We start from the raw sequence: 25,303 nt of genomic DNA, 5'->3' as shown, positions 1-25,303 counted from the left end.
CCGCGCCGGGGCAATATAGCGCATGGATATTGCTTCTACGTGTGGCATGCATGGGGCATCGCACGAGCGCGAGCTATATAGCGCTAATAACACGTTAGCTTAATTTTTAAAAGGGAATTTCACCCTGACAAAAAAAAATATTGTAAAAATAGCCGGGGGGGGGGTCACTGTCACTGCCATTAGATATTGCCATGCCGCCAGCACTCACGAGAAAAAAAAATCGGAAAAATTTGTTCTTTTAACGCGTAGGCGCGGAATGCCAACAGAGTGTCAAAAACGAAAAAAAAAAATCACGATCGATGGCCTAAAACGAGCGATGTTATCCTTGTTAAATCTGGGCGAAAGAGAATAGTTTCCCCATAATTAATATGAAATTTCGTTTTCTAAAAAAGAAAGAAAAAAATCTTTAATTGATATTGAATGAAACCATTCCTTTAGATATTATTAGAAACAGAGGAATGGAGAATGAAAAATTCGAGGCTATTTTTTTTTTTTTAATATCGCTTCCGTCAACAAAACAAAAATTATATAACAATATCAATATAATTGTGTACATCAAGATACATCCAAATAATTTTAAAAAATCGGCAAAATAAAGATGAATAATTGAACATAAATAACCAAAAGCAAGTCTCAGTTTAGTTCAAAATTGGTAAAAGCCCTCCATTTTTAATGATGCAACATCGAAATATTTAGCAAATGAAATTATTGTATTAATTTTGAAAGAAGATGTTGTTTGCTTGAAAAAAAAACATATATCAATATTTGTTCATTTGTGGGAACTTATATTGTAAAAATTCAACCAATTATTTACATCTGACCAAAATTTAAATACAATATGGCATAAACAAAATAAATACATCAAAGTTTGCGGTTCAGTCTTACAAAAGTTACACAATTAGGAATTCGAAGTTTGCATAGTATACCATCTTAAATGCATATTAATTTCTTGATATACGACGGTGGATAAACTTGAAACATTTTAACTCTTTAATCTAAAGTTATCCAATAAAAATAAAGTCAGTAATCTAAGTTTTGCCACTGAATCAAAATACTGAGATCTATCATCTGATCATCATTCACACTGATTAGTTTCTGACAGATCTAAACAACTTTTAAAAAATGAATATTGAATAGCAGGATTTTCTCTTTTTATAACACATAAATCTCTTTATATATTACACAATTAACACTTCTTATGTATATCAAAGAAGTTCATCAAAATGTTTTAAATATCTTAAATATCTTATCATTATCATTATTTATCACAAGAAATTCACTCAATTTTCATTTAGCAAATCCAATCACAATTCACAACCTATAAGTCTATTCGCCACACGCAGGTCCAGACATTTGGCATTCTTTGCCAATAGATGTTAGAAACTCCGGTCCTTTTTATTATCTTCATTCAAACTACAGTACATAACTGTTCCTAACATACGTGCATGGTGCGTGGGTGGGTGGGGCGGTCAGTCGGGTAATAAATATTGTATAAATATGTAATATATCATTATCGTTGATAGAAGTTTTATCCATTTGTAATCCATATAACTGTATTATGTATTCTATCATTTACTGATATTTTCTGGGTGACCCAATCCGGGACCCAATCCTACAAGCATACTGCTTCCATGGGCATCCAATTTTCCTAATATGTAAAACGATGTATTTGCACTTATGTTTATGTTTAAAGTATATGATACATCATTTGTATACAATGTCTCATTTTTATGCTTTGTAATGTTTGAATATTCTTGATTTTGCATGTTTTTAATGGAAAATAAATGAACTCAATTCAATTTAAATCATCTTTTAAAAATTTACCCCTCCCGCATCTAAGCACATGAGGTGCACTGTGTCCCATTCAACCCTTTTGAGTGCCACTGCATTTATATTAGGATCCTGGTTTATGATGTAAAAAAAATGGAGAACATTCAAAAATGATAATTGAAATTTAAAAGACTGTAGGCCTTAGGCTCTGAAAACTGACAATAGTCCTCAAAATGGCACATCTTCATGTATTCATATGTCATGTAAATCCTAAAATTAGACTTTTTAATTCAAAAGGCCACACTATTTCCTCGCTCGCTTCGCTCACTCGAAGCTTTATATATATATATATATATATATATATATATATATATATATATATATATATATATATATATATATATATATATTTTTTTTTTTTTTTAAAATCAATTACGCCATGACTGCCCATTAAGATCCTTGACAGAGAACAAAATTTGTGTCAATCACCCCCCCAAACCAATGACGAATGCCGATCAAACCCCCACAAGTGATGATTTTGACGGGGTCAAGGGACATGTCCCATGCAGGCGGTATGAGAGTGGGGTGTAAATTTAAACGCATTTAAGAAAACAAAAAAAGTGAAGGGAAATTGAAAAAAATATATATAGCTGGGGACCGTTTCATGAAGTTGTCAGCACTGACAACTTTTCTTTTTCCAACAGTTACCATGGTAACAGTCAGAGGTTAGTGCCTCTCAGCCAATCAAAACCAAGGATTTCACTGAAATTGTCAGCTCTGACAATATTTAGTCAGCGCTGACAACTTTTATGAAACACCGCACACCCGATTTGCGCTCCTTCCCATTTTATGGGGAATGCATAAAAACTATACAGTATCCATGAATCTTACAGATTTTTTTTTTTAGAGGAGGTGCTTGTTTTTGTTTTAAGGGGAGAGAGTTCACTTCCAAATAAATATGATATTGGAGAAAAAAAAATTGACAAGCAATGAAAAAACAAAATTCGCTCCAAAATAAAGGTGACAGTATCAAATCTCTGGTATGACAACCTATAGTTTCCAGGGGGCCGTGAAAATCTTAGGGGGCTTCCTATGTGACCATGCCCCATATATTGACTGCACAAAAAAGGGGGGAGGGGAAAGAAATATAATAAGAAGGAATTAGGAGGAAGAAATGTGAATAAAACAAGGGAGAAAGTGTCGAATATATGAAAGAAAAAAAATTAGATAAGCTCGCGCTATAATATGCATGTTCTCCCATTTTTTGCTGTCGCATTAATAGTTTAGATACCCATCCTATTATAAAAATGCTGATTAGAATGCTCCGTTTGAAGGACTAAAAAGGGCCTAGCTCCCTGAAAATCAGCTCGCGCTTCGTGCTCGCATTTTGAGATACACAGCCTTGTTCTTTATTAAAAACATGTTGAAAAGCTTACACATTGGATGTCAAAATATATCAGCTCGCGCTGGGAGTTGGCATAATTTATTCCTTAATATATACCCATCTTTTTCATAATTATATGAAAATTAATAGAATGTTCCGTTTTAATATAGGTATAAATCTTCAGAAAAAAAAAAGAAATCAGCTCGTACTTGGCAAAAGATGCGAGATACGTTTTTTTTTCTATTGCAGTTGATGTAAAAAAAGAAGTAATTTTTCCCCTCACGCTTGCATTATACTCGATTGATGAAAAATGTATCATGGTATCCTCTTCATGAGTCACTGCAAACATTAATAATAATAGTTACATTTATATAGCGCTTTATACACTGTGTTACTGCTGTAGTATTACCTTTCCTAAACATCGAGGTCCCTTTTCAGGTCAGTCAAAAAAGTTAAGCACGTGCTCCGCACTGGCATAAATATTTAAAGGACAAGTCCACCACAGAATATTGTTGATTTAAATAAAAGGAGAAAAATCCAACAAGCATAACACTGCAAATTTCGTCAAAATCGGATGTAAAATAAGAAAGTTATGACATTTATAAGTTTCACTTATTTTTCACCAAACAGTTATATGCACAACTCAGTGATATGCAAATGAGAGAGTCAATGATGTCACTCACTCACTATTTCTTTTGTTTTTTTATTGTCTGTACTATGCAATATTTCAATTTTTACAGATTTGACAATAAGAACCAACTCGACTTAAACCGTAAACTGTTAAAATAATGGTAATTCCATATGTTTAGGGAAAAATAAAACTTTGTTTCAAAGGACAATGAAGAGAAAAATAGAATTTTTAATATTTCATGTAATAAAATACAAAAGAAATAGTGAGTGGGTGACGTCATCAGTCTGCTCATTTGCATACCGACCAGGATGTGCATATAACTGTTTCGTGAAATTAAGTGAAACTTAAAAATGTCATAACTTTCTAATTGTATTTTGATGAAATTGTCAGTGCTTTATGCTTGTTTGATTTTTCTCCTTTTATTCCAATCAACTTTTGTTCGGGGGGACTTGTCCTTTAAGTTAGACATGCATTTTATCATGATTACATAAATTGCTCAGAATGTTCAATTTTTAGATCTGAATACATGAAATAACCAAAATGTTGAGCTTGCCTTGCGCTTCGCGCTCGCATTATTTATTTAGGTTGGCTTAGCTTACCTTATATCCATTTTGTAAACTCCAGTTAAGATGGTACTTTAAGCTCTAGTTACCACAACCCCCTCTAAACACAAACAAACATCCGCTTTTAGAGGATGATCGGGGAAACGTGGATGGAAATATTCTTTTCGGTGCCGCATAGGCGGAGTGATGCTCCCCTTTTTTGCTTGTAAAAAAATATCTGCAGAAAAAATGCCCCCCCCCCTTTCATGAAATCATGGATCCGCCCCTTCCATGAAGCCTTGATCCGCTCCTCGGGGTGTCACACTCGGTTCACACTCCACACGACAAGAGCACGATACTCATCCGTGTCCAGAAAAGCGACAACTTTTCATGAGCCCCTTATTAAAAGGACATTAGTAGGGTATCTAGTAGGGTATCATATTTAGTCGATGTTCACTGTATCATGCCACTTAGACTGCTTAGAACATCAGAATTAATGGATGTCAATAATGCTTGCGCCACGTACGAGGGTTTTTTTTTCCAAGGTATTACGCCATTTTGGATCACAAAATTTGGTATGATACGCCATGTAGGGTGCCATTTGAGGGTGTTCAACAAGTTGGGTAGCTGCTAGGCCAGGTGGCCGGAGAGTGACTGCTCCCCCCCCCTCCATTGTACGACGTGGTCCCAGTAATGTCGCCTATAAATTGCGTAGAGATAAAAGTTTGAAAAAACAAAGAAATCAACATTATAGAAACAGCACACCCTTTTTTTGTTTATTACTATTAAGAGAAAATAGAAGACAAAAATAAGTCCATCTGAACGTTAACTTAGATTTAGTGATTGATCCGCCCCCCGGCCCCCTCGCGGCCCCTCCCCACCCCCAGATTCTTCTCAGGGAAAATCCGCCCTGAAATTTCACATTCAAAGCATAGATAAGTAGAAATTACCGATTCCGTTTTTAATGTTCAAAGGGAAATTGAAAAAAAAATAGAGAGAAGAGAAACACACCGGTGAATACCATAATTTCGATATTTCTAAAAGAATATATCGGGAACAATAATGAATGAATGAATTTAGAAATTTACAGTCGAAATTAACGTTAGAGGGCGCTAAACCTCATAAAAAGTTCTCTCAGATCAGCAGATACGACATCGATAAGGCAACAAAGACTGTGACAAGGAATTAAATTCTCAATATTTTCCCGAAAACTCCGTCAGTTCTAAGAATAGTATATTAATGTGTGACTGATATCTATACTCAGAGTTTTGGGTTCGGAACATGCGATTCTCATTTGTGTTTAGGGATTGAACTTGAAGTTGATGCGAGTCTGAATCTCTTCGAACTTCGACTCGAGAGCGGCCTCCAACTGCGGGCTATCGTGCGGTGGCATCTACGGTACCGTACCGTACCGTATATACTCCGGAGGTATGGTCGCTCAGCTCAGCTCAACACATCTCACTCGGGCTCAGGCTCCTCAGCTGCATTCTTTGAGTTAACCCAGAATTTGGACGACTAGCAGCCAATTGTGCAGGATTAGATGAATGGATATCACTTCAGTCAGTATATAAATTTCGGATTGTATTACCGCAGCAATAATTTGCTGACAAAATAGTGACAGAATTTTTCATTTCTTTACTTTAGACTTTAAATCGTAAGATTAATAATATTAGACTTGCGTTAAAAAGACCAAATAACGCTACTGAAACTTAGTCCGATCAAGGGCAAGTGCTTTTTGCAGTGCAAGTGCAACACAACAGTGTTATTCATTAGGAAACCAAAGTGAAAGTAGAAAAATTACACAGAGGCATGTTGCAGGCAGCGGGGAGTTCCAGGATGGACCCAGGGGGAGCAGCGGTGGAGCTTCGACGTGATCTGGCAATGACTCCAGCTGTAGGACATCAGCAGAAAAAGGGAACAGGGCATGAAAATATGTAAGTGCAGGTTCAGCTCAACTTAGTCTTAGAACATTGTAGACCCAATGCCAATGGCAAGTGATATTTTGATAGGGGAGAAGGGAGGGAGCGGGGACAAGACTAAAACTAAAAGTAAACTAAAAGCCAGGTGATGTCATTTTTAATTAAATTGTAATCTAGAGCCGAGTAGAGGAGTTCCAAAGCCCAGATCTATTTAGATCTAGATCTATTATTTTAAATTCTTTTGATTGAATTCCCTCCTATTATTTTTTGCTTCTAGTACTAGAAGGGAAAAGGGGTTGCCTGCATCTGGTTAAGCCATTTCCTGCATCTTGTACTATTCCTATTAAAGTAAAACCTCTACTCATAAGTGATATTATGTGTATGATGCACTTTGTTTACAAATGATTAAAATTATGAGAATTTGATTATTTCAACTGATTGTCTTACAATTTTTATTAATATTTGAAAGCACATTATCAAAGAAAATATCTCAAAACACTCAAACAAAAATCCTTGCCTCCTTTCCCCAAAACACTTCTTGATTTAGCTGCCAAATCCAGAAGGGGGCATACACCACTCATTCAATGAACAAGGTTGGCATACACACTTGATCTATCAAGCAAAGAAATTGTGCCTATTTTCTAAACGATAGATCTGCTTGTAGATCTATTCATATTATTATAGGAAAATATACAATTTAATTGAATATAACTTCAAAACAGCAAACAGTTGCAGTTTTTCACTACATCTTGTGATTTATTGCAGCCTCTGTTGGAAATGTATGATTGAATAGGAATTGTTAGTCACAGTTCCATAATATTTATAGAAATTGAAATTGTTGTGCAGTGAGTGGTGCATACATGTAGCTTTAGGACCCCTTACCATGTACATGTAAATGTAGTAGACCCTTTATACATTGTAGATCACTTCAAATTACATGTATGTAGACCTAAATGAGGGAACTGATGGCATCATCTGCTGACTAATTTTGTATTTCATTGTGAAATATGAATTATGAAATTATGAAATATTTCATTTTTACCTTAAAATGAAAAACAACATTCCACTGTGAACTTTTCGAATTGCCTTGTAATATATTGATTGAATTATTATTAAATCTTGTAAAAATAAAAAAATTGAAATATTTTTTATTTCACAAAGAAATAGAGAGTATGTATGTCATATCTGGGATGCCTCATTTTATACCCATCATCATGTTTCGATCATAATGCCATAAATTTTTAATACCCACCATGTTGATCATAATGCCATAAAGTTTTCAGTGTAATTATTCATTGTGATTTATCATCAAGCCTAAACGCTCACGATGGCGGTCTCCTGCACTCCTTTAAAAATTATTTTGTAAAATGTATAATACATCTTGTTATTTATTTTCTCTGCTTATATTATGGCTATTACTGTATATTTTGAAATTCTGATACTGATGTGAATGCAGAAATAAAATGAAATAAAATCAAAATAAAATATATTTCATATTTGAAGACTTCAAAATTCAGTGGAGAAGGTTTGAATTTCCAGCCGAGTGCTATGATATAAAACAGAATTGAACTCTGATAGAAATTACAAAGAAAGAAGAAACATTCAGAAATCGTGGATAAACGAGGGACATTATGCCACATCATAAGCTCATCTGACCATACATGCTGGATGAGCTAAAAATGAAAAAGAATTTGAAATTTACGATACATTGCACGTAATGAAAAATAGTTGGTAAATAAACAAGATGGGCTTGGTCATGCAAAGACACTTTCTGCTGGACTTATGTGGAATTGTCGATCTTACAAACCATTCACAAGCTCAGGTCAAAAATTACATTGAGAGAATCGTAACTAGATCTGGTTGTCTTGGGGGCGGTTTCATAAAGCTGTTCTTAAGTTAAGAGGGACTTTAAGAACAACTGGTCACTGGTGAACCTTTCTTACACACTAAACCATTGCCAATTTATTATACCATTTACCACAAGAAAGGATCACCAGTCATTCTAAAAGTCACTCTTATCCTACAAGCAGCTTTATGAAACACCCACCAGATACATGTAATATCAAATAAAGTTCATCAGCAATGAGTTGGATTTATGCCATATTTTCTGTCTCAACAACACTATAATATGGACTACATGTAAGTGTTTATTAGGCAAAATGAATGAAAAGAAAATGGATATTAGACCAACTGCTAAAGAGATGAAATGATCATAGACAAACTGGTGATTAGAGAAAGTGATGATTGGACCAAATGGCTATTGGAACGAATGGTTGTTAGACGAAATGTTGATGGACGTTATGGCATTAGACTATTAAAATGAAGGTAGACTATGTACCGTGGCAACAGTGAAAATCATGCTTCCTGAATGGCTCTTCCAATGAAAGTTGACATTCCAGCAAGAGTTGATATCATACATGGTAGTGTATTGATCAACATTTATGGTATGCGACCCTGATCTTTGTACCATTGGTAGGCTTGGAGTTGATTTTGTATTATACAAAGTTAATTCTGTTTGAAAAATTCAGATGTGACTCAAGACATTTTTTTTTCATCATTTAAAAAGAAAACTTATACTTATAGAGGTCTAAAGCTATGACTGGATGCATGCTAAGTTGCTTTGAACAAATGTCCAGAGATCATCCAATTCTCCACTTCCTATTGATGATGGCTACTTGCCTAGAGGGTACTTGTCCATCCTGTATCTGTATGACTCAACATGACTTGAGTCCCTTTCCTTGTTTACTTCAGCTATTTGCTCAAACTCTAGTCACTAGTGTGTAAACAGGAATGTGTAAAATGGATAATTGAGTTTGACCTAGATGCTGTTATCAGAGGTGTTTTCGTCTCACTTGCATACAAATGCATACTGTAGCAGCGGGAAGACGTACAAGTACATTGTATGCAATGCTTTAAGGATGACAGCAGCGTCAAGGTCAATATCTTGAAGACAAAAGTCCTTTAAAACTACATGTATTAACTTTGACAAAAAGGTGGCCAAGTCTCATTGATTATTTGGCATGAATTTCAGTTCACAAATTCAAGGTCAAAGATCATTTTAGCATTTTTAGGTCAATGCACTTTATAGTACTGTGGTGTCAATATGAAAAAGGGAGGAAGGAATTAAATTTGTCGAAAGTAGAAAATTTGCTTCTGGACTCTGGTGGGAATGAGAGGTACATGTATGTCGTATCTCTTCCTTAAGTAAAAAACAATCCCTGAAATTTTTAGAAAAAATGGAAGTCACTAACTATCTAAAAAGATGACAAATGATAGCTTTCGCCTGACACCACACCTGAGTCTTTGGGCAGGCTGTGTGGATGGCTTGTCGCAGCTTCATGCGACACACAGACCATTATGCCTGCCAGAGGAATTCATGATGGTGTGTGTTGGTACTCTAATCATGAAACTAGAATAACTGCCCATTTGGCTTGAACTTGGCTTGAACTTACATAGCACAAAATTTGCCGAATCAGTGATGTTCATTTTTAATCCTTTACAAACTTCCTCTACATAAGATTAATAACTTTCAAGAGAATTTTTTAATTAAAAAAAATATATATATTTCTACACAATGAAAATTGTACATGATTTCGTTTAAATTAAATATTTATAATTATGTGAATAGAACTTTAGGTTACTTGGCTAAGGTCAAAGGTCATGTAAGGTAAAATCTTTAATGAAAATATTCATCATAATTTCAGAAGCATAAATCCAGGCCTGCAAGATTGTTGTTAGAGTTAAATGTAATTTATCACAAATACATGTAATATGACATACATGTAGCGTCAGTGGCATTGTTTTATTTCAAGGTCAAATATCATGTTCTTGTTCAATAAAAAAATGAAATGATAAAAAACTATTTGAAATGTATTTGTCACTTCAAACCATTTCAGAATTATGTGCGCCCATGTCAAGTACATGTACATCTGTCATCAGTCACAAACCAGAAAAAAGTGTTTGCCTTAGTTATATGACCCATCCTCCTAGGTTGAACTTGAATGGCACAATACTCAATTAAAAATGGTCTATTGATGATTGACAGTAAAACAAAATAGTAAAATGCATTAAAAAGGCCAGACATTTAAAAAGCTAATGAAATTTTAGATAAAGTGTAATAATAATCATAAATGAACGAATAATATTCAGTTCTTGTACATGTTGCATATCACATACCATTCAATTTCTGTATGCGCTTCGAGGGTGACTTGGATGTAATTACACTGTACCATGGCTTAAGCCAGGTTGCTTTTCAAACTGTTAAATGAGATGATCAACACAGCCAAACTCCAAGGAGAAACATGTTTTAGAAACTAGAAAGGCCTTTGGAAAAATGTACAATAGTTTGATAGTGGTAACTTATAGTTAGAAAATTGTATGCAGTGTTGTATTCATAGAGTCAATGTAGCAGTAACTAAGTACCAACGATGTTAATCTGCAGAGTTGAGGAAAGTACATGGAGAATACCAGCGTGGTAATGCATTCATTGCCTTGGGTCTGGTTTTCATCTAATCCATATACCTACATGCACTCAAGAATCACTTTCGAATACATGACCTAAGATGACCTCAATATTGCATGAGGTACCAGAGGTTACAATGGTCATGACTGACCAGGAAAATATTTCAAAGATACATCTGTTTTTATGGACCCCTTTACAGTCTATAATGAAGGTGCTTTATAGTTTGAGTTAGATCATAAATGACATGATGATATTTAATGAAGATGCATTGCATTTGGAAGAAGTGTCAGACATGAGAAAATTAAATCTTGCTGACTTTAAAGTTTACTACAATAAAAGGGAGTGCATGTCGAAGCAAAGTCTTCATGAAACTAGTGCAGTATGCTTGATTGCGGAGAGGGAGACTTTATATTATAATTTCATTCATCTCTAATCATGGATAATTTTTTTTAGATCTCCATGTGCTAATTATAATCATTTTTTAAACAAACAAAAAAACCTAAGAAATAATTATTCACACTGAAATTAATCTCAGTGAAGAAATGGTCGAACTGGAATACCGATTAGGCTACTTTACTTACATTTAGTGCTCTTAAGAATTGGTTCTCTTGTCACTGATAAATTCTGCCTTAAATACATGTACATATGCATGCAGATTTATTTCAAAAACAAACATAAAAAAAAACTCCCATGAAAAACATGCTGTTTTACCACATTGATACACAGTACCGATTATAGAATTGATATTAATAAAAAAATATTTATTTGGATTTTACTTCAGGACATGGCATGTGTTTGACTGAATCATGATTGAAAATAAATGGGCCTACATGTGTATTTATATTTTTAAATTTGTAAATTTCATATATTTCAAGTTACCATCAAGGGTTGAAACTTGAAGCTTTGTTCTTATATGTTTGCTAAAAAAATAAGAGAAAATACATTGCAATCAAAGGAACAATCAGGCTGCTTGATAGTCCGAAGTGTGGAGTCAATCACACAGGTCTTTATAGACTTGATTGCATATTCATCAACTGTCTGTGATGCCATGACTCATCCCTTTAAAAGAGAGAAAAGACCTGTTGTGTGCAAGCTACAGTTGTTGACTCATACATACTGCTTGGCTCCAACACTGGTTGTCTACCCCCTCCAGTTGTGTATCACGATATGTCTGGTGTCATTATGCATCAATTTACCCCTCGGTTCAGTCTCAATAGGGGAAGGGAAGATGGCCTATCAAATCTTAGCATGATTCACCCTTTGAAACTTCTTCATTCGGAAGAAATTAAATGTAAATTTATTTTGTGAGGCTCCAGCGAAGTGTAATAATATGCAGTTTTGAAGAAGAATCCTGATGGAGCTACCTCTTTATTAGGTTCCATGACATTTGCTCCGGTGACAATTGCTCTGATGGAAAATCTACACATGACATTACGCCAAACATGAAATCTTACCTCCAAAACTAAATAAAACCCTTATATTTATCTTTTCACTATTCCGAACCAAAAACTCCATTACAATCCAAACTCTAACCTTTATATGCCTCTGAGATATTAAGACCGGAGCAAATGTCGCAGGAGCATACGTTGTGTCACCCCTTTTTTCAGCCATTTTAGCATCAGCTATCTACAGTTGAGGTGTACAATAGTAAAAAAAATTGCGGGATTTTTCATACTTTGATAGCAATCATCATATCCTCACAATACTTACCGGTAACCCTTTGAATTATTGTTACTATGGATTATTATTTGCACATATCAAGCATATTGGCAAAATGAAGTAATAATACATTTGAAATAAAAATGATATCATATTCCTATGATTTGAGCCCCGGCTAACTGAGCATACGCCTCTGCTGGTGTCAGGCCCGACCCATCTGATGTTGATTAGCTTCTTGTACAGACATCATCACTGCTTTGACTGAAGTTAAATTTGCCATAGCATGCCCATAGTGGATGATTCGCCGTTTATTATCACATGAGCCTCCTCCGTAGAGCTGTAATTTTGGCAATTTTTTATGCTGAATACCTTCCAAATCAAAGCCATTAGTTGACAAAATTATGAACTCAAGGTATCAACTGAATATCCTCAAGATAGCATCAATTTTAAGAGATCACCTGACATATAGAACTCGTGTTTTCAAGTCACATGGCTTCAGGCCGGTATTCCGGCCTTTTTGGTATTTGCAAGTCCACTGCACAGCTGGTTTTCCGACCTTGCAGGTTGAAAAGGTCGAAGTAATAAGAATATAAAATCAGATATCCATTCTCATCTTCATTTTGATATAGATATGTATAATGTGTAAACATGCAAATGTTTTGATTATCTTTGTAAATAACGAAGAAATTTTCTATAAAAGACATTTCTGGACAGAATTTGTGCCTTTTTCCACTCAGGAAAATGGTTTGCAATGTTTTGAGATGGGGATCATTACCGGTAGTAACTGAGCCAAATTGCAAAATGCAAGATGAAAAATGTTCAGAGGGTTTTTAAAATAGAGACAAAATGAATCTGTAAACAAGGAAAGGATGAACCAAGTATGTACGCTTAACCTTCGGCTAGCATTTTGAATTACATGAAAAGACAAGAACGGTCGGATTGTAATGCTGAATTTTTTTAATTAGACAGTGATTGCATGATCTGCACGCAATATGTCCATTGTGAAATTACTGCAATAACTGCATGCAGTTGACCACTATTGATTATGCTGCCAAGGAAATTCCCTTTGTTTGGTTTGCATTTCTTGTGGTACATACGGTTAGGCCTACAGATACAGACTTACATGTATACATACAAATTGCATCTACTTTGTGTGTTACCCTTGCAAGTACCCATTAGAAAGGAAAATACCCCCTTCATGTTCAAACATTTATTTTGCATAAAATATAATTGTATCTCGGTCAACATGTACAGTATTCATTCAATGTTAAATTCATGCTTGCTATTTGCCAACTGCTGCCCCACAGCTTTATCCCAGATGGGTGCTCAGTAGAAACACATCCTATAAAGATTTGCTGACTCTTCACATTTACTTGATGTGGTTTCTGTTTTGACATCATAATGGTTTCATGAAATAAATGAGGGTGACATATGATTGGCGCCTCCAACATATTTCAAATTTCACTCACAAATTGTACTCAGTGAAACTTTTACATGTTATTGATTTCACACATGGTTCATGTTTGCGAACATTCGGTGTCATTTCACTTTTTATAAATATTAAATGAAAATTGGACAGCATTTCATCAACATCAGATGTTTAGGATAGAAACATCATTGTCTGTTAAGACATCAGATCTGATGAATTCCTTTGATAATGATTGGCTGATAATCACACGTGTCTGACTGTTACTATGATAACTGCCAGATTCAACAGATATTGTTGGATAAAACATCCAACAAGTGACCTTTGTGAAATGCTCCCTTGATCTTCATTTCTATTATCTGCTACATGTACCGGTATATGATGTTTGTTTGAACATATTCCATGCATACATGTGGAAGACCACAGGCGAGTTTGGTTATGATAACCCAGAGATATGAAATCTCATTTGTGGTTGAACTTTATGTCAGTGAAACCAACTTGTCAATTTACTGTAAGGACTCCCCAGAGATCGAGTGAGGTCTTTGTTGTGTTTTCCTCTTTACATTCTCGACTACTTCAGGCTCTTGGTCTTGTCAAGTATGAAAAGAAGGCATTCAACCGTTCATGAATAATTCATGAGGAGACCTTGTCTGTGTAAATACAGTCCTACCAAAACAAGATTGTTAGTCAAATGAACATCGATAAAAGGCATGCAAAGTGGGGCTGTTTGAAATTTGTGTCTTTCTTTATTTGTTGTTCTTTTTATATTTTGTATTTTATTGTTCCGTTAAAGGGGAAGTTCACCCTGACTAAAAGTTTATTGTAAAAATAGCAGAAAAAAATATGTTGCCGAAGGTTGGAGAAAAATCCATCAAAGAATAAAAAAAGTTATTAGAATTTTAATTATTTTATTTGTGATGTCATATGAGAGCAGCTTTCCTAAATATATGGTAAAAAGTCAATGAAAGGTCTAATGGATGTTCCTCAAACCTTCACCAGTATTTTTAATTATATTTTCAGTTATTTTTACAACAACTTTTCATCAGGGTGAACTTTCCTTTTAAGTGAAAAGGGCAATATTAGTTTATTTTTTACACAAATTTTGATTAGTTTGTCAGTATAGATCTCTCACATCATTGAGTTTGGTAGTAAAGCTCCCGATATTAATACTGACTTCCGAGCACGAGCAAGAATGGTCAATGGCTAAAAATGGACAGTCAGAAATATTAAAATTCAAATGTAGCTTAAAGCCTTATGTTGAAAATGATACTCATATCTTTCCGCCGGTAAAGAGTTGTCCCTGTATTGTCATAATATTGGTTTTAATATTGGGACCACTTTTAGTAGGCCTACTATTTTCAGCACATTAGATGTGTTGGTTCTAATTGTTTTATCATACAGAAACAATACATAATGTGTGCTTTCATACTTTAAAAAGGTTGAAAAAATATCAAAGAATTTTATGCAAAAGGGAAATCTGTTCATATGTACATTACTAGATATCAGACCCTTAGGATAAATTAGAACAATCATCACATACATGTACATGCATCCTGCATGGATTAATTACATCGGCAAACAAAGAAAAATTAAAATTAAATTGTTTTAGCAGGGGTGTGAGAGTCCAGCGTTTTTATCTGCTTTGAGCTATTAAAAAAAATCCCCTCCAGCTTTTGGTGTACTTGCATTATTTTAGATACAAAATTATAGGAGCGCTGCAATTTTAGCTATTTTCATTTGCGGCCACTCACACTCAGTTTGAAAAAGTATAACATATTGAAATTGATATTTTCTTAATGATAGTATTACATCTGTAATGTATTTCTTGCTATTGTGATGTCAAGGGGACTTTAGAATGTTGATAGGATGCAGTGATTGGAGTGACATGAAGGACACAGCTGGCACGGCCAATATCAACTGATGCATGGGGACATGGCTGTAGGACCTTCACCTCATATTCTCATCATTTATAATTTGGAGGATAAGATAGAGAGAAATCACCTCGAATTCAGTCCAAGGCATCCCATCCGATCCTTGATGGATTGGGTATATTGTGAAGCCCAACGCACATGTATCATGCAAGGAGGTATAAGGTAATTTAAGGGGGGAAGGAATTGCATGTAATATAGGTTTGTAGGGAGGGTTATCATAGATCTTATCATCAATACAGTGATTATCACCATGCATATATACACAATGATGACAACATGGATAGAAAATTCCAATTGTATAAATTTGTTATCAGAGAAAACAGAGAAAGTTAAATGGTGAGAGTTTAGTCGGCTCCAAATGATCAAATAAATTGAATTGTTTACACTACAAATAAGCAACAGCAGTGAAAATATGATAATATTTGCTGCCTGTCAATATTTTTTTCTTGGATAAGGGGTTGTAAAAATGTATGTTTATCATTATGTAATGTACAGTTATAACATTTGTTAAGCATACATGTAGTAATGACATATAGATAAACCCATGACTTTTTTCCCATTTATACAGTTATTTGATCCACGAGAAGATATAAAGCCAATGTCGCCTAGCAACCCAAGCTCAGTGTATCTCTATATCTCTTTAGCAAGCCTGCAATACTTGTAAAAAAACCCTCTTCCCTCTTCCCTTTATCTTTCTTTGTAACTCTGATTTTGAACACCTGCTTTCTCCTGTCCGTCTCATCATCATCCTGTTCAATTGCTGCAACATACAGTACATGTAGTACTGGTATACAGTGTACATGTAGACTGTTCATGTGGTATGCTTGTGAAGCCACAATATGACAAGCAATGAATAATGTCATTCAAAGCATGAGGGAAATGAAAAGGTGCAAACAAGTCTGTGATTCTTAATTTCATATCATATTTTGCAATAACAAAAAACCTTCGCATTGCAATATAATTGAATTTGGGCATGTAGGCCTAAATGTGGACCTATATGTACACTGTTTACATCGCATTCTTTGATTATTTGTCCATTACCCCAAATCCAATCTGACAAAAAAAGTGAGGATGTTAATTAGCTGAATGACATTTAATAGGCAGTTTGTATTTGAGAGGCAACTTCTTTGACACAGAATCTTGCTGTTACATACATATATGACTTGTGTTCTCTTATCTTGGGTTGTATATAAGGTGATTACATAAATTTTCATGTATGTGTAAAAATACAATAATGAGATAATAAACTAAAATGATTGAACACCTATTAAAATCATCAGGAAAATGTACATTAACATTCTACACAAGGATGGTCATCATATCATAACAAATTGCTTGAACAAAAACGATAACCCAACTGTTGAATTCCTTCAAAGATAAGATGATCGACACAAAATGATGAAATATCTCCTATCAATCGACTGGAATGCATTGTAATGTTTCTAGTGATATCAAGGCTCGCGATTGCTTTAATACCAATCAGCTTGATCAGATGGCATACTGGGCGCCTAGGTGAATTGTAATTGGAATCAATTTACTTGGAAAGCTTGACCTATCATGTGGTAATCTACACAGGAATACCCATACTGGTAGCCTTTCTTTCAGGATTTTAGGCCCTCAACAATTCAATTTGTCATGACAGAGAATTAATACAATGATAAAGATATGATGTACCATTAGAACTGAATAGCATTACATGTATGCCGATTACATTCACTTTTTAATAGGTGTGTGCAAAATGTGATGCCCTGACATACATGTATGCATGTATGCCGATTATGTTCACAATAGATGCGTGCAAAATGTGATGCTCTGTATTACATATACATGTTGGGAAATCGTGTATGTTATGCACTATCACTGTAATGTGCTCTAAACATAGGCATTTTTCTTCATTTTATCTCATTTAGCATCTTGTCTGAATCCTTTTATGGAGGATGTTTGCTTATAATCAGGGCTTGAGGTTGAAATGTAGTATTGCTGCTAGTATTGACGCATGCTGATAATGGAGGCATACATGTATTGTATATGCACGTATACATTTGTTGTACGACTGCACTCTTCAATTTTACTGCCCTTGTGCATACATACATGTACATGTATACAGTACACAGATTAAAAGCTTGAAGAGAAACATGGTTATCTACTTTATAAAATGTAACATGGAGATTGAAATTAGGGCATGGGATAGACAATACTGCGTCTGCTAATACTTGTCAATTCATTGTTCTTGTTGAAAAAAAACCCATTGATTTGTTTGTCATTGGTCACAACGATCAATACAAGGAGCTTTGTTTATTAGGTCATTTCATGTGCTGTTTGGATATACATTGAAATGGAGTTGTCAAATTATATTGAGCCTGCCTCTCTAGTCTCTACACGTTTCATGTACAGGAGGAATAAAAGAATATTTTCATGTGAATCATGTAGAGAAGCAACATGTTCTTGTCCAAAAGAATATCTCATAAGTATGTTTTTTTCTGCTAGAGACCAAAATGTACTGTATAAGCTGTTTATTTTCGTGGGGGTTTTATTTTCGCGGATTTTGCTGAATTGCCGATCGGCCGCAAATTTAACAACACACAAAAACAAAACACAACTTCAAAAGATTAATCTTACAGATCAAAATGTGACATGATGAATTTTCAAATCTAAAGGCACAAAAAAGTTGATATTTAAGCCACTTTTTTCACACTTTGTAACTGTTTTTTACAGGGATATACAGTATTTATGTACAAAAGACCCGTCAGCATGGGTTTTTTGAGGAGCATATTTTTGCACATGTTTTGCACTATTTTTGCTTCTGAAATGCTGTGAAAGTGTTTGGTACATCTTCTGATCGCAAATTCAACAACCCGCGAAAATGTCGGGACCCTTGAGATTTGCCAAAAATTTTGTACGCTAAAATAACAGCTTTAATATACAGTAACTAAAATTGTGTTGTGTTGTTTGCTACATGAAGCTTAACAGTCTCAACCCTCAACAAGATGTCAAGGTGATTTGATAAATACAACAAGCCACGAAGTAAAAAAATTCACTAGAATATTATGGAAATATTTTGTAGAATTTTAAGGTTTGCTTTGTTTTAAAAAAAACCTTGAACTACATGTACATGTACATAGTAGGTACGCTGAATGCAGGGGTGTGAGAGTTCAGATTTTTATCTGATTTCAGATTTTTTTGTTTTGATTTTCAGCTTAATTTCAGCTTATTTTTGGCCTTCCTCTGTACAAAAAGTATGGGAGCTCTTTCTATTTCAGACTTTTTCAACACTCTTCAGCTTTTTTCAGATCTTTTTATTTGTGACCACTCACACCCCTGGCTGAATGTATAGCCTGTGGTATTCACCACATGAAATTAGGATTTCTTCATTTTTTACCACAGGATTGTAAAACATAACATGATTTTGATACAAAGGATACTATGTCATGGCATTACAAGCTACAAACATTATTGGCCTACATAAACCTTATAGACATGGAGTCCTTTAACTGATGATATGACACTTTAATGAGTAGTATCATAGTCTCCAAGCATAATGTCTGGCTAATATTGCTGGAAATGACATTGAATGGCAAGAAAATATATTATTACCGCAGAGCAAACAGTTGATATAATATCAGGCAGGGTGCCATATCAAAGCTTTATGAAATTGCCAAAGGAGTGCAATAACCTCTTGATCAGTGTGTAGTGTTTATTAATTTTCTCCAACAACATAGTATTCTAGTATGATATTTGAAACCAATGTTGTTATGAGAGGAGATTCTTGTAGACAGATATTCAGTTTCTCAATTTGGTAATTATTGAAGTGGGAGTCGTAAACGAATATATGTTTAATCATGTAGACTTATTTTTTGTGTTCATTTTTTTTTTCAAGCTTAGTTTGTTAAAAATGATACAACCACACAGTCGTTTCTCCTCTTTAGGGTAGTTTCTTGTTCAAAATTATATTACCATATCAGGTGCCCATTGCATTTCAAACATTAGTATTATAGTATCTTTGTTATTCAATGGTAACTTCCCTGAAATCCTTGATTCTGATTGGCTGTTGAGCTTTGTTGCCATGGTAGTTACCATTGGATGACAAAGTTAACATAATATTAACTTTTAAGCAACAGGCCCCAGAGCTGAAATTTGTCATCCTGCGAAGTAATGTACATGTACAATGTTATTAACAAGTATGAGCTCTCAGATTCTGTTCTCTTCGAAAACAACACCATAACAAGCTTACAAAATTTTGTTCACATTCAAATATGGCAAAAGCACAGTGTAGTCAACACATTAACTTGATGCAGCATCCGGTGTACAAGATCATGTTTGCGTCACCATTTTGATGCCATCAATTAACCATCCATTAAATATTTACTCTGACCTAAATACCAGAGAATGTGTCGGATTTTAATATTCAGTTCCTTCATACTCCATTTCAGAAACGCTATTTTAAATTGAGGAAAACAAAGTATTATGTATCAAATTTTCATTTTAAAGTTCCTTCATGCCCGTTTAAACTTTTTTTAATGGTGTTGACAAGGAAGATTTATGCAATAAATATATAGCACTATATTCTTTAAACCAGATTTAAAGAGTACTAATTAGTTATATATTATATGCATGTATAATACATTAAAATAAAATAGAGAGAGCATAGTTTTTGGCAGTGTACTTTATGGATGTCTGAGAAACAGATTTATATATTTTTTACACCCCCCCCAAAAAAAAAGTGATTGTAAATCAGATTACAGCTTTAGTTCAGTTGTCATTGAATTATAAGGCAAAAATCAAAGTTTGTTCATTTGACAAAGTGCAAGGATAAAGCTTTGAAATTGACACTGTCCATGTTAGATCAGATATCATATATGATACCAAGTCTACTCTTAATCCCTTTCATTTCCTGACTTATCTTTTTCTCTCTCTTTGCCGAACATGACTTGGTACAAGAGAGGGGAGAAACTATGTTATTGTTTATGAAATTTTTTGTTTGTATATATTACATGTACATGTAGCTCCTCCCATTTTTATCTGCTGCAGGGGCTAATATGATGAAACGATGAAGCTGTATGTTTTGAGGGCCCCTTCTCTTAATCCTGTCTTTTATTAGTAATCAGCACAATGGCAGAGTCCCTGTTGTGCATCAGGCGCATGCCTTTTCCCCCTTTGTAACCAAGTGTGACAGTCCTAATTTGTCGCAAGTACTTTTGCTGTGTCTCAAAAACACGTGCTGTTTACCAGTTCATCTGTTTCAGGCAGACGGAGGCAGTTCCAGTGCAACCATGGACAATCAACTTTGAATGAACATTGGATAAATACCAATATCATTTGCATTTCAGTCTTGAATATGTTCCCCGGACCTTGACTTCCTTCAGGGCTTCGAACTGAATCGACAGTTCTGCTTGGATGAATTCCATTTTGGGAGGGTTTACCGAGAGTTGAAGAAACGTTTCTGAAGAGTGAAAGGAATTAATTAATCTGAGTGAATCGGGTGCCAAATTGTCTTTGTGTAAATTAATGGGCAAGTTGATTGGAACGTACTGCTCAGTGCAATCCACATGATATTGAGCCAAGAAGGACGAAGGATATGTTTTTTTATTCAAAGGAACTCTTCATTTATGGTTGCGTGACTTGCAAGTGTGGAGGGCAACTGCAGCTGGATATGAATGTCTTTTTGCTTGTAATGTTTCTACATGTATGTCATAGACGGATCGAGGATCATTGGTCTTTTGGAAGTCATTTTTACTTGGACTATGTGGATTAAGCATTTTGTATTTTTGTTTTTGGATATAGAGTGGATTTATACTGGACTCTGGAAATGGGGCAGACATGCACTACAAGAAGGTAGTCAAGAAACATGAATCCATGCTGGAAATGTCTTAGCATGATAATAGTTATTGAATATTATATTTTCAATCACTCAGTGGATGATATTAAAAAGAAATACAGTAAATCTCTAGTATAAAATCCTTTCATTAAAATAAAAGAAAGAAAAGGATTATCATATTTTATCTAGTCTCATCCAGTATACATGTAATTCGGAAATTGTGGGGCACCAGTAAAATTTAACCAAAGGTGTAAATGAGACTGAGAAACCACTGAAAATCAAGTAGTTTAAAATCCCCAACCATGAGCAGAATCCTGGTGAAACTGCTTTGTTCTCGTTATGCAGTGTATTCAGGAAATATTATAACTGATTTGTATAAATTTCATAAAACTATTTCTGTTTTACACATGTTTTCCATTGCTTTTCTGGCTGCAAGACATACATGTACATGAATTTGTTTTCACTAACCATATTTCAATTGATATCCAATCATCAAACAAATACATATATGTTTTGTGAGCTTTTCAAATTCAAGATCTCAATAATGTACTACATACACGTACATGTGTGCTATTTATACCTTTACCTTGTGTATCAGTCATTTCCTTTTACGTATGCAGTCAAACAGATGCAGGGTTTTGCACAAGTGACTCTAATTTGTGAAGCATAATTTAATTAATTTCTAGATTCTATGTAGAGTTTTGTACATGTATGTAATGTACTCTGCGTGATATGTGTGTATATATACATGTATTTGTCTCAGTAAACTATTTTAAACTTAGATTTGTCTTGGACATTTTCCCCCTAGAAAGGTTGCTAAATTGAATATCCTGTTGGGAGTCCTATTTTAAGTTCACCAACGGCTTGTCACATCCATGTACATATAATGCCCTATTTGTATCTTTGGCCAACCTGAGACAATCTCATTAGGGCCGTCTGCACCATCCCGAGTTTTCAAATTAGCGCGCTATTTCTGATCCGGCAAATTATCCCGATCTGAAAAATCTCGAGATAGTTGGCGGTGCAGACGCAATTATCGCGCTAGTTCGTAGGATTAATCTCGAGATTGCAATCCCAAGTCAACTCGGGTTTATTTGCAAAATAGCGCGCTATTTTATGAATTATCCCGCTAATTCGTCGGTGCAGACGCACTCGAGATTGGACTCGGGGTAATTTATTCATGACGTCAGTCCATAATGCAATTCGCGTTCCACTTCCGCCTTGGTCAAAACATAAACACGTGCGAAAGTCAACTTTATACATGCGAATAGCGTTCATAAGCAACGATGGTGTCCCACCAGTGAATGGATTTTGGGAGAGACCAGACCGAAGGGGGAGGCGCTCATCGACGATGGTCATATTCAATAACAACACTGACAGCAGTGTTGTCTTATTCCTTCGCAAAATGTGAGCAAATAGCATTTCTTTCCTCCTTCTCTCCCTCTCTCTCTCTCAGTCGTTGCCTCCTACTCCGCCATCATATTTAACAAAGAATACATCACTTCTTCACTCGCTGAGCTGAGAGGATTGTTGCATAACACCGGTTGAATTCGGCGAAAGTGCTAGTGAAAGGAGTACATTGCTTACATATCGCGGGAAGTTATTCAAAAGCGCGGGCCGTTGAAACTCCAAGATCCGAAAGTGCGCATGCTCGTAATATCGGGCTTGTTGCCTCGCTTGAGCAGGAATCGCCCTTCGTGGGATGGTGCAGACGGGGTTTCTTGAATCTCGAGATTAATCGCGAAGAGGGCTGATCGGGCTAAAATCTCGAGATTGAGCAAACTCGGGATGGTGCAGCACCGCCTATTTTCATTGTTTCACAAGTAGTGTCAATTTAACTTTAAATTCTATTAAGTTACATAACGCATCACAGCATTGGTCAGACCATGCTCAGGGGATGCACTCTTTCGCATATTAATGAGAGTAGGCATTCTGTATCTTGTGACTCTTAGTCAAAGTTAACTCTTCCCGACTCCCCTTCCAACACCCCCCCCCTCCTTGATTGATCACTGTCTTACATGTAGCCTACATGGTTCCCCTGCAGTACATGTAGTAGACTTGCATGAATTTTATTTCGTGCTTTGATTTTTGCTTGCGCAGAATGCGTACATGTAATATGTCGGTGTACATTTCATCAATCGAACGGCATTCTCAAGTGCATTCCATGCATGTTTTATTTTCATGTTCATGGCATTAAAATCAGACTAGTATTGGGTGTGAAATCTTTTCACTCATGAAATCAATGTTGATACTTCATCCGATGACATACAGACTGACATGCATAAGTATCATGCAATGACAGAGTAATTACTTGGTGTACATCCTACACCCTCCGGCATACCAGCATCATTCTTTCTGAAATGTACATAATGTCGTAAATGCCAGATCAAGAAAATTTGAATTTTAAATGTTAACATTAAACCAGCATAAGGTATTGATGAATCTGGATTGGATTAGTAAACTTAATCTTTGGCACAACACAAATTTCCATTCAGGGTGAAATTAGCATCAATGTTGATTCACTATTTGTAATAATTTTATTGCATGATTAATTTTAAGAATATTAATGATGCTCTTATAAAATCACATTGATTGTGCAAAAATATGTCTAATACTACATGTAGAAAACTTAAATTATGGTACAAACAAACTACATGTACATCCTTAATTAAAGGAGGAGAGAAGTAGGAAATTATTGTTTTCTAGTCTAGAATTGACCACTCTGTAATGTACAAGCTAAAGTAGGTCTATACTTTGCAAGCAACCTTTCAACACCTTTCTATTTGACAGTTGATGGTTGTCCTTGGCCTCGCAGAGTTCATGCCAGGAGTGAATTCATTCTCTACACTGTTGCCTATTTTACAATCTCACATACGATGGGGCGCTACGTGTACACTGTACTATTATTTTCATGCCTACATGTAGGCTAAATCTACCTACCTTTAAAAAAAATGTAGGATTATTTATTTTCTGGTACTAGATAAATCTATTTTTTGTCAGGTTATATTGGTCATAAGTCAATCAATAGGAATTGATCTCTGACAGACTGTAACAGTTATCTTATGGGCATCTTACAGTTTGTGATATCATACAGAATGTATGGTTTGGTCACAGCTGTTATTCCAATCAGGAAGCGATTATCAACATTTCCTGAATATTCAGAATGTGATACCAGCACCGGGTTCATGTACCTGCATTTCAGTTGGTGTCCATGGTCAAAGTCAAGGGCAGATCCGGGATCTACCAACCGGGTGGGGGCACCTTACTTAGAAAACACAATAAGGGAAAAAATAAAGGTCATCAGGAGCATTTCGCATGAAAATTTTGTCAAGCAAAAAAAAGTCCTCCAAAAAGGGGAGCATGTCCCACTTGCCCCCCTCCCTCTCTCCTTTCCTAGACCTGCATCTGTCTGTGACTGCATGTGTGATGGTGGAAGTGAGAGAGAAAGAGAGGGGGAAGAGGAGGGAGAGGAAAGGGTACTCATCTGATCCAATTCAATATGAAATTTTCATTGATGAATAAAAATATTTTGTTATATTATATGATCTGATAATTGATGCTGTAGGTTCTGTTATCGACTTGATTTCTCTGCTTTATATTAGTGTTGCTTGCAGGATGTGATGCTTAAATTAGATTTTGTATCTCTCATTTTATAGTACAATAATATTGTGGCATACAGCATATGTTACATTTATCCACAATAGTGAACAGTATTTATTTTCTCTTCACTGGTTTTGATCCACCCCTCTACCAGGATGGCAAAC

At 35.2% G+C, this 25,303-nt stretch overlaps 1 protein-coding gene across 7 annotated transcripts in view; it reads left to right on the top strand.

Annotated features, from left to right (window-relative positions):
* The first annotated feature begins 5,448 nt into the window (after positions 1 to 5,448).
* Positions 5,449 to 25,303, top strand: part of LOC129264574 (E3 ubiquitin-protein ligase pellino homolog 1-like) — a 56,134-nt gene continuing 36,279 nt past the window's right edge. For 4 of the 7 annotated variants that reach the window (XR_010294175.1, XR_010294174.1, XM_064102467.1 and 1 more), the window contains exon 1: positions 5,449 to 6,261. Coding sequence is in view for 4 of the 7 variants with exons in the window: in XM_064102467.1 (XP_063958537.1) it covers positions 6,137 to 6,261 (125 nt within the window). In the remaining 3 variants the exon portion in view is untranslated. Of the gene's footprint in view, positions 6,262 to 20,810; positions 21,557 to 25,303 lie in introns of those variants that run through there. The other 3 variants (XR_010294176.1, XM_054902472.2, XM_054902473.2) reach the window with 3 other exon arrangements.

The sequence above is a fragment of the Lytechinus pictus genome, chromosome 7, assembly GCF_037042905.1.
Source record: "Lytechinus pictus isolate F3 Inbred chromosome 7, Lp3.0, whole genome shotgun sequence".
NCBI classification, from domain to species: domain Eukaryota; kingdom Metazoa; phylum Echinodermata; class Echinoidea; order Temnopleuroida; family Toxopneustidae; genus Lytechinus; species Lytechinus pictus.
Note: the sequence above shows the minus strand (reverse complement) of the source record. Positions and strands in the feature narration are given on the sequence as shown.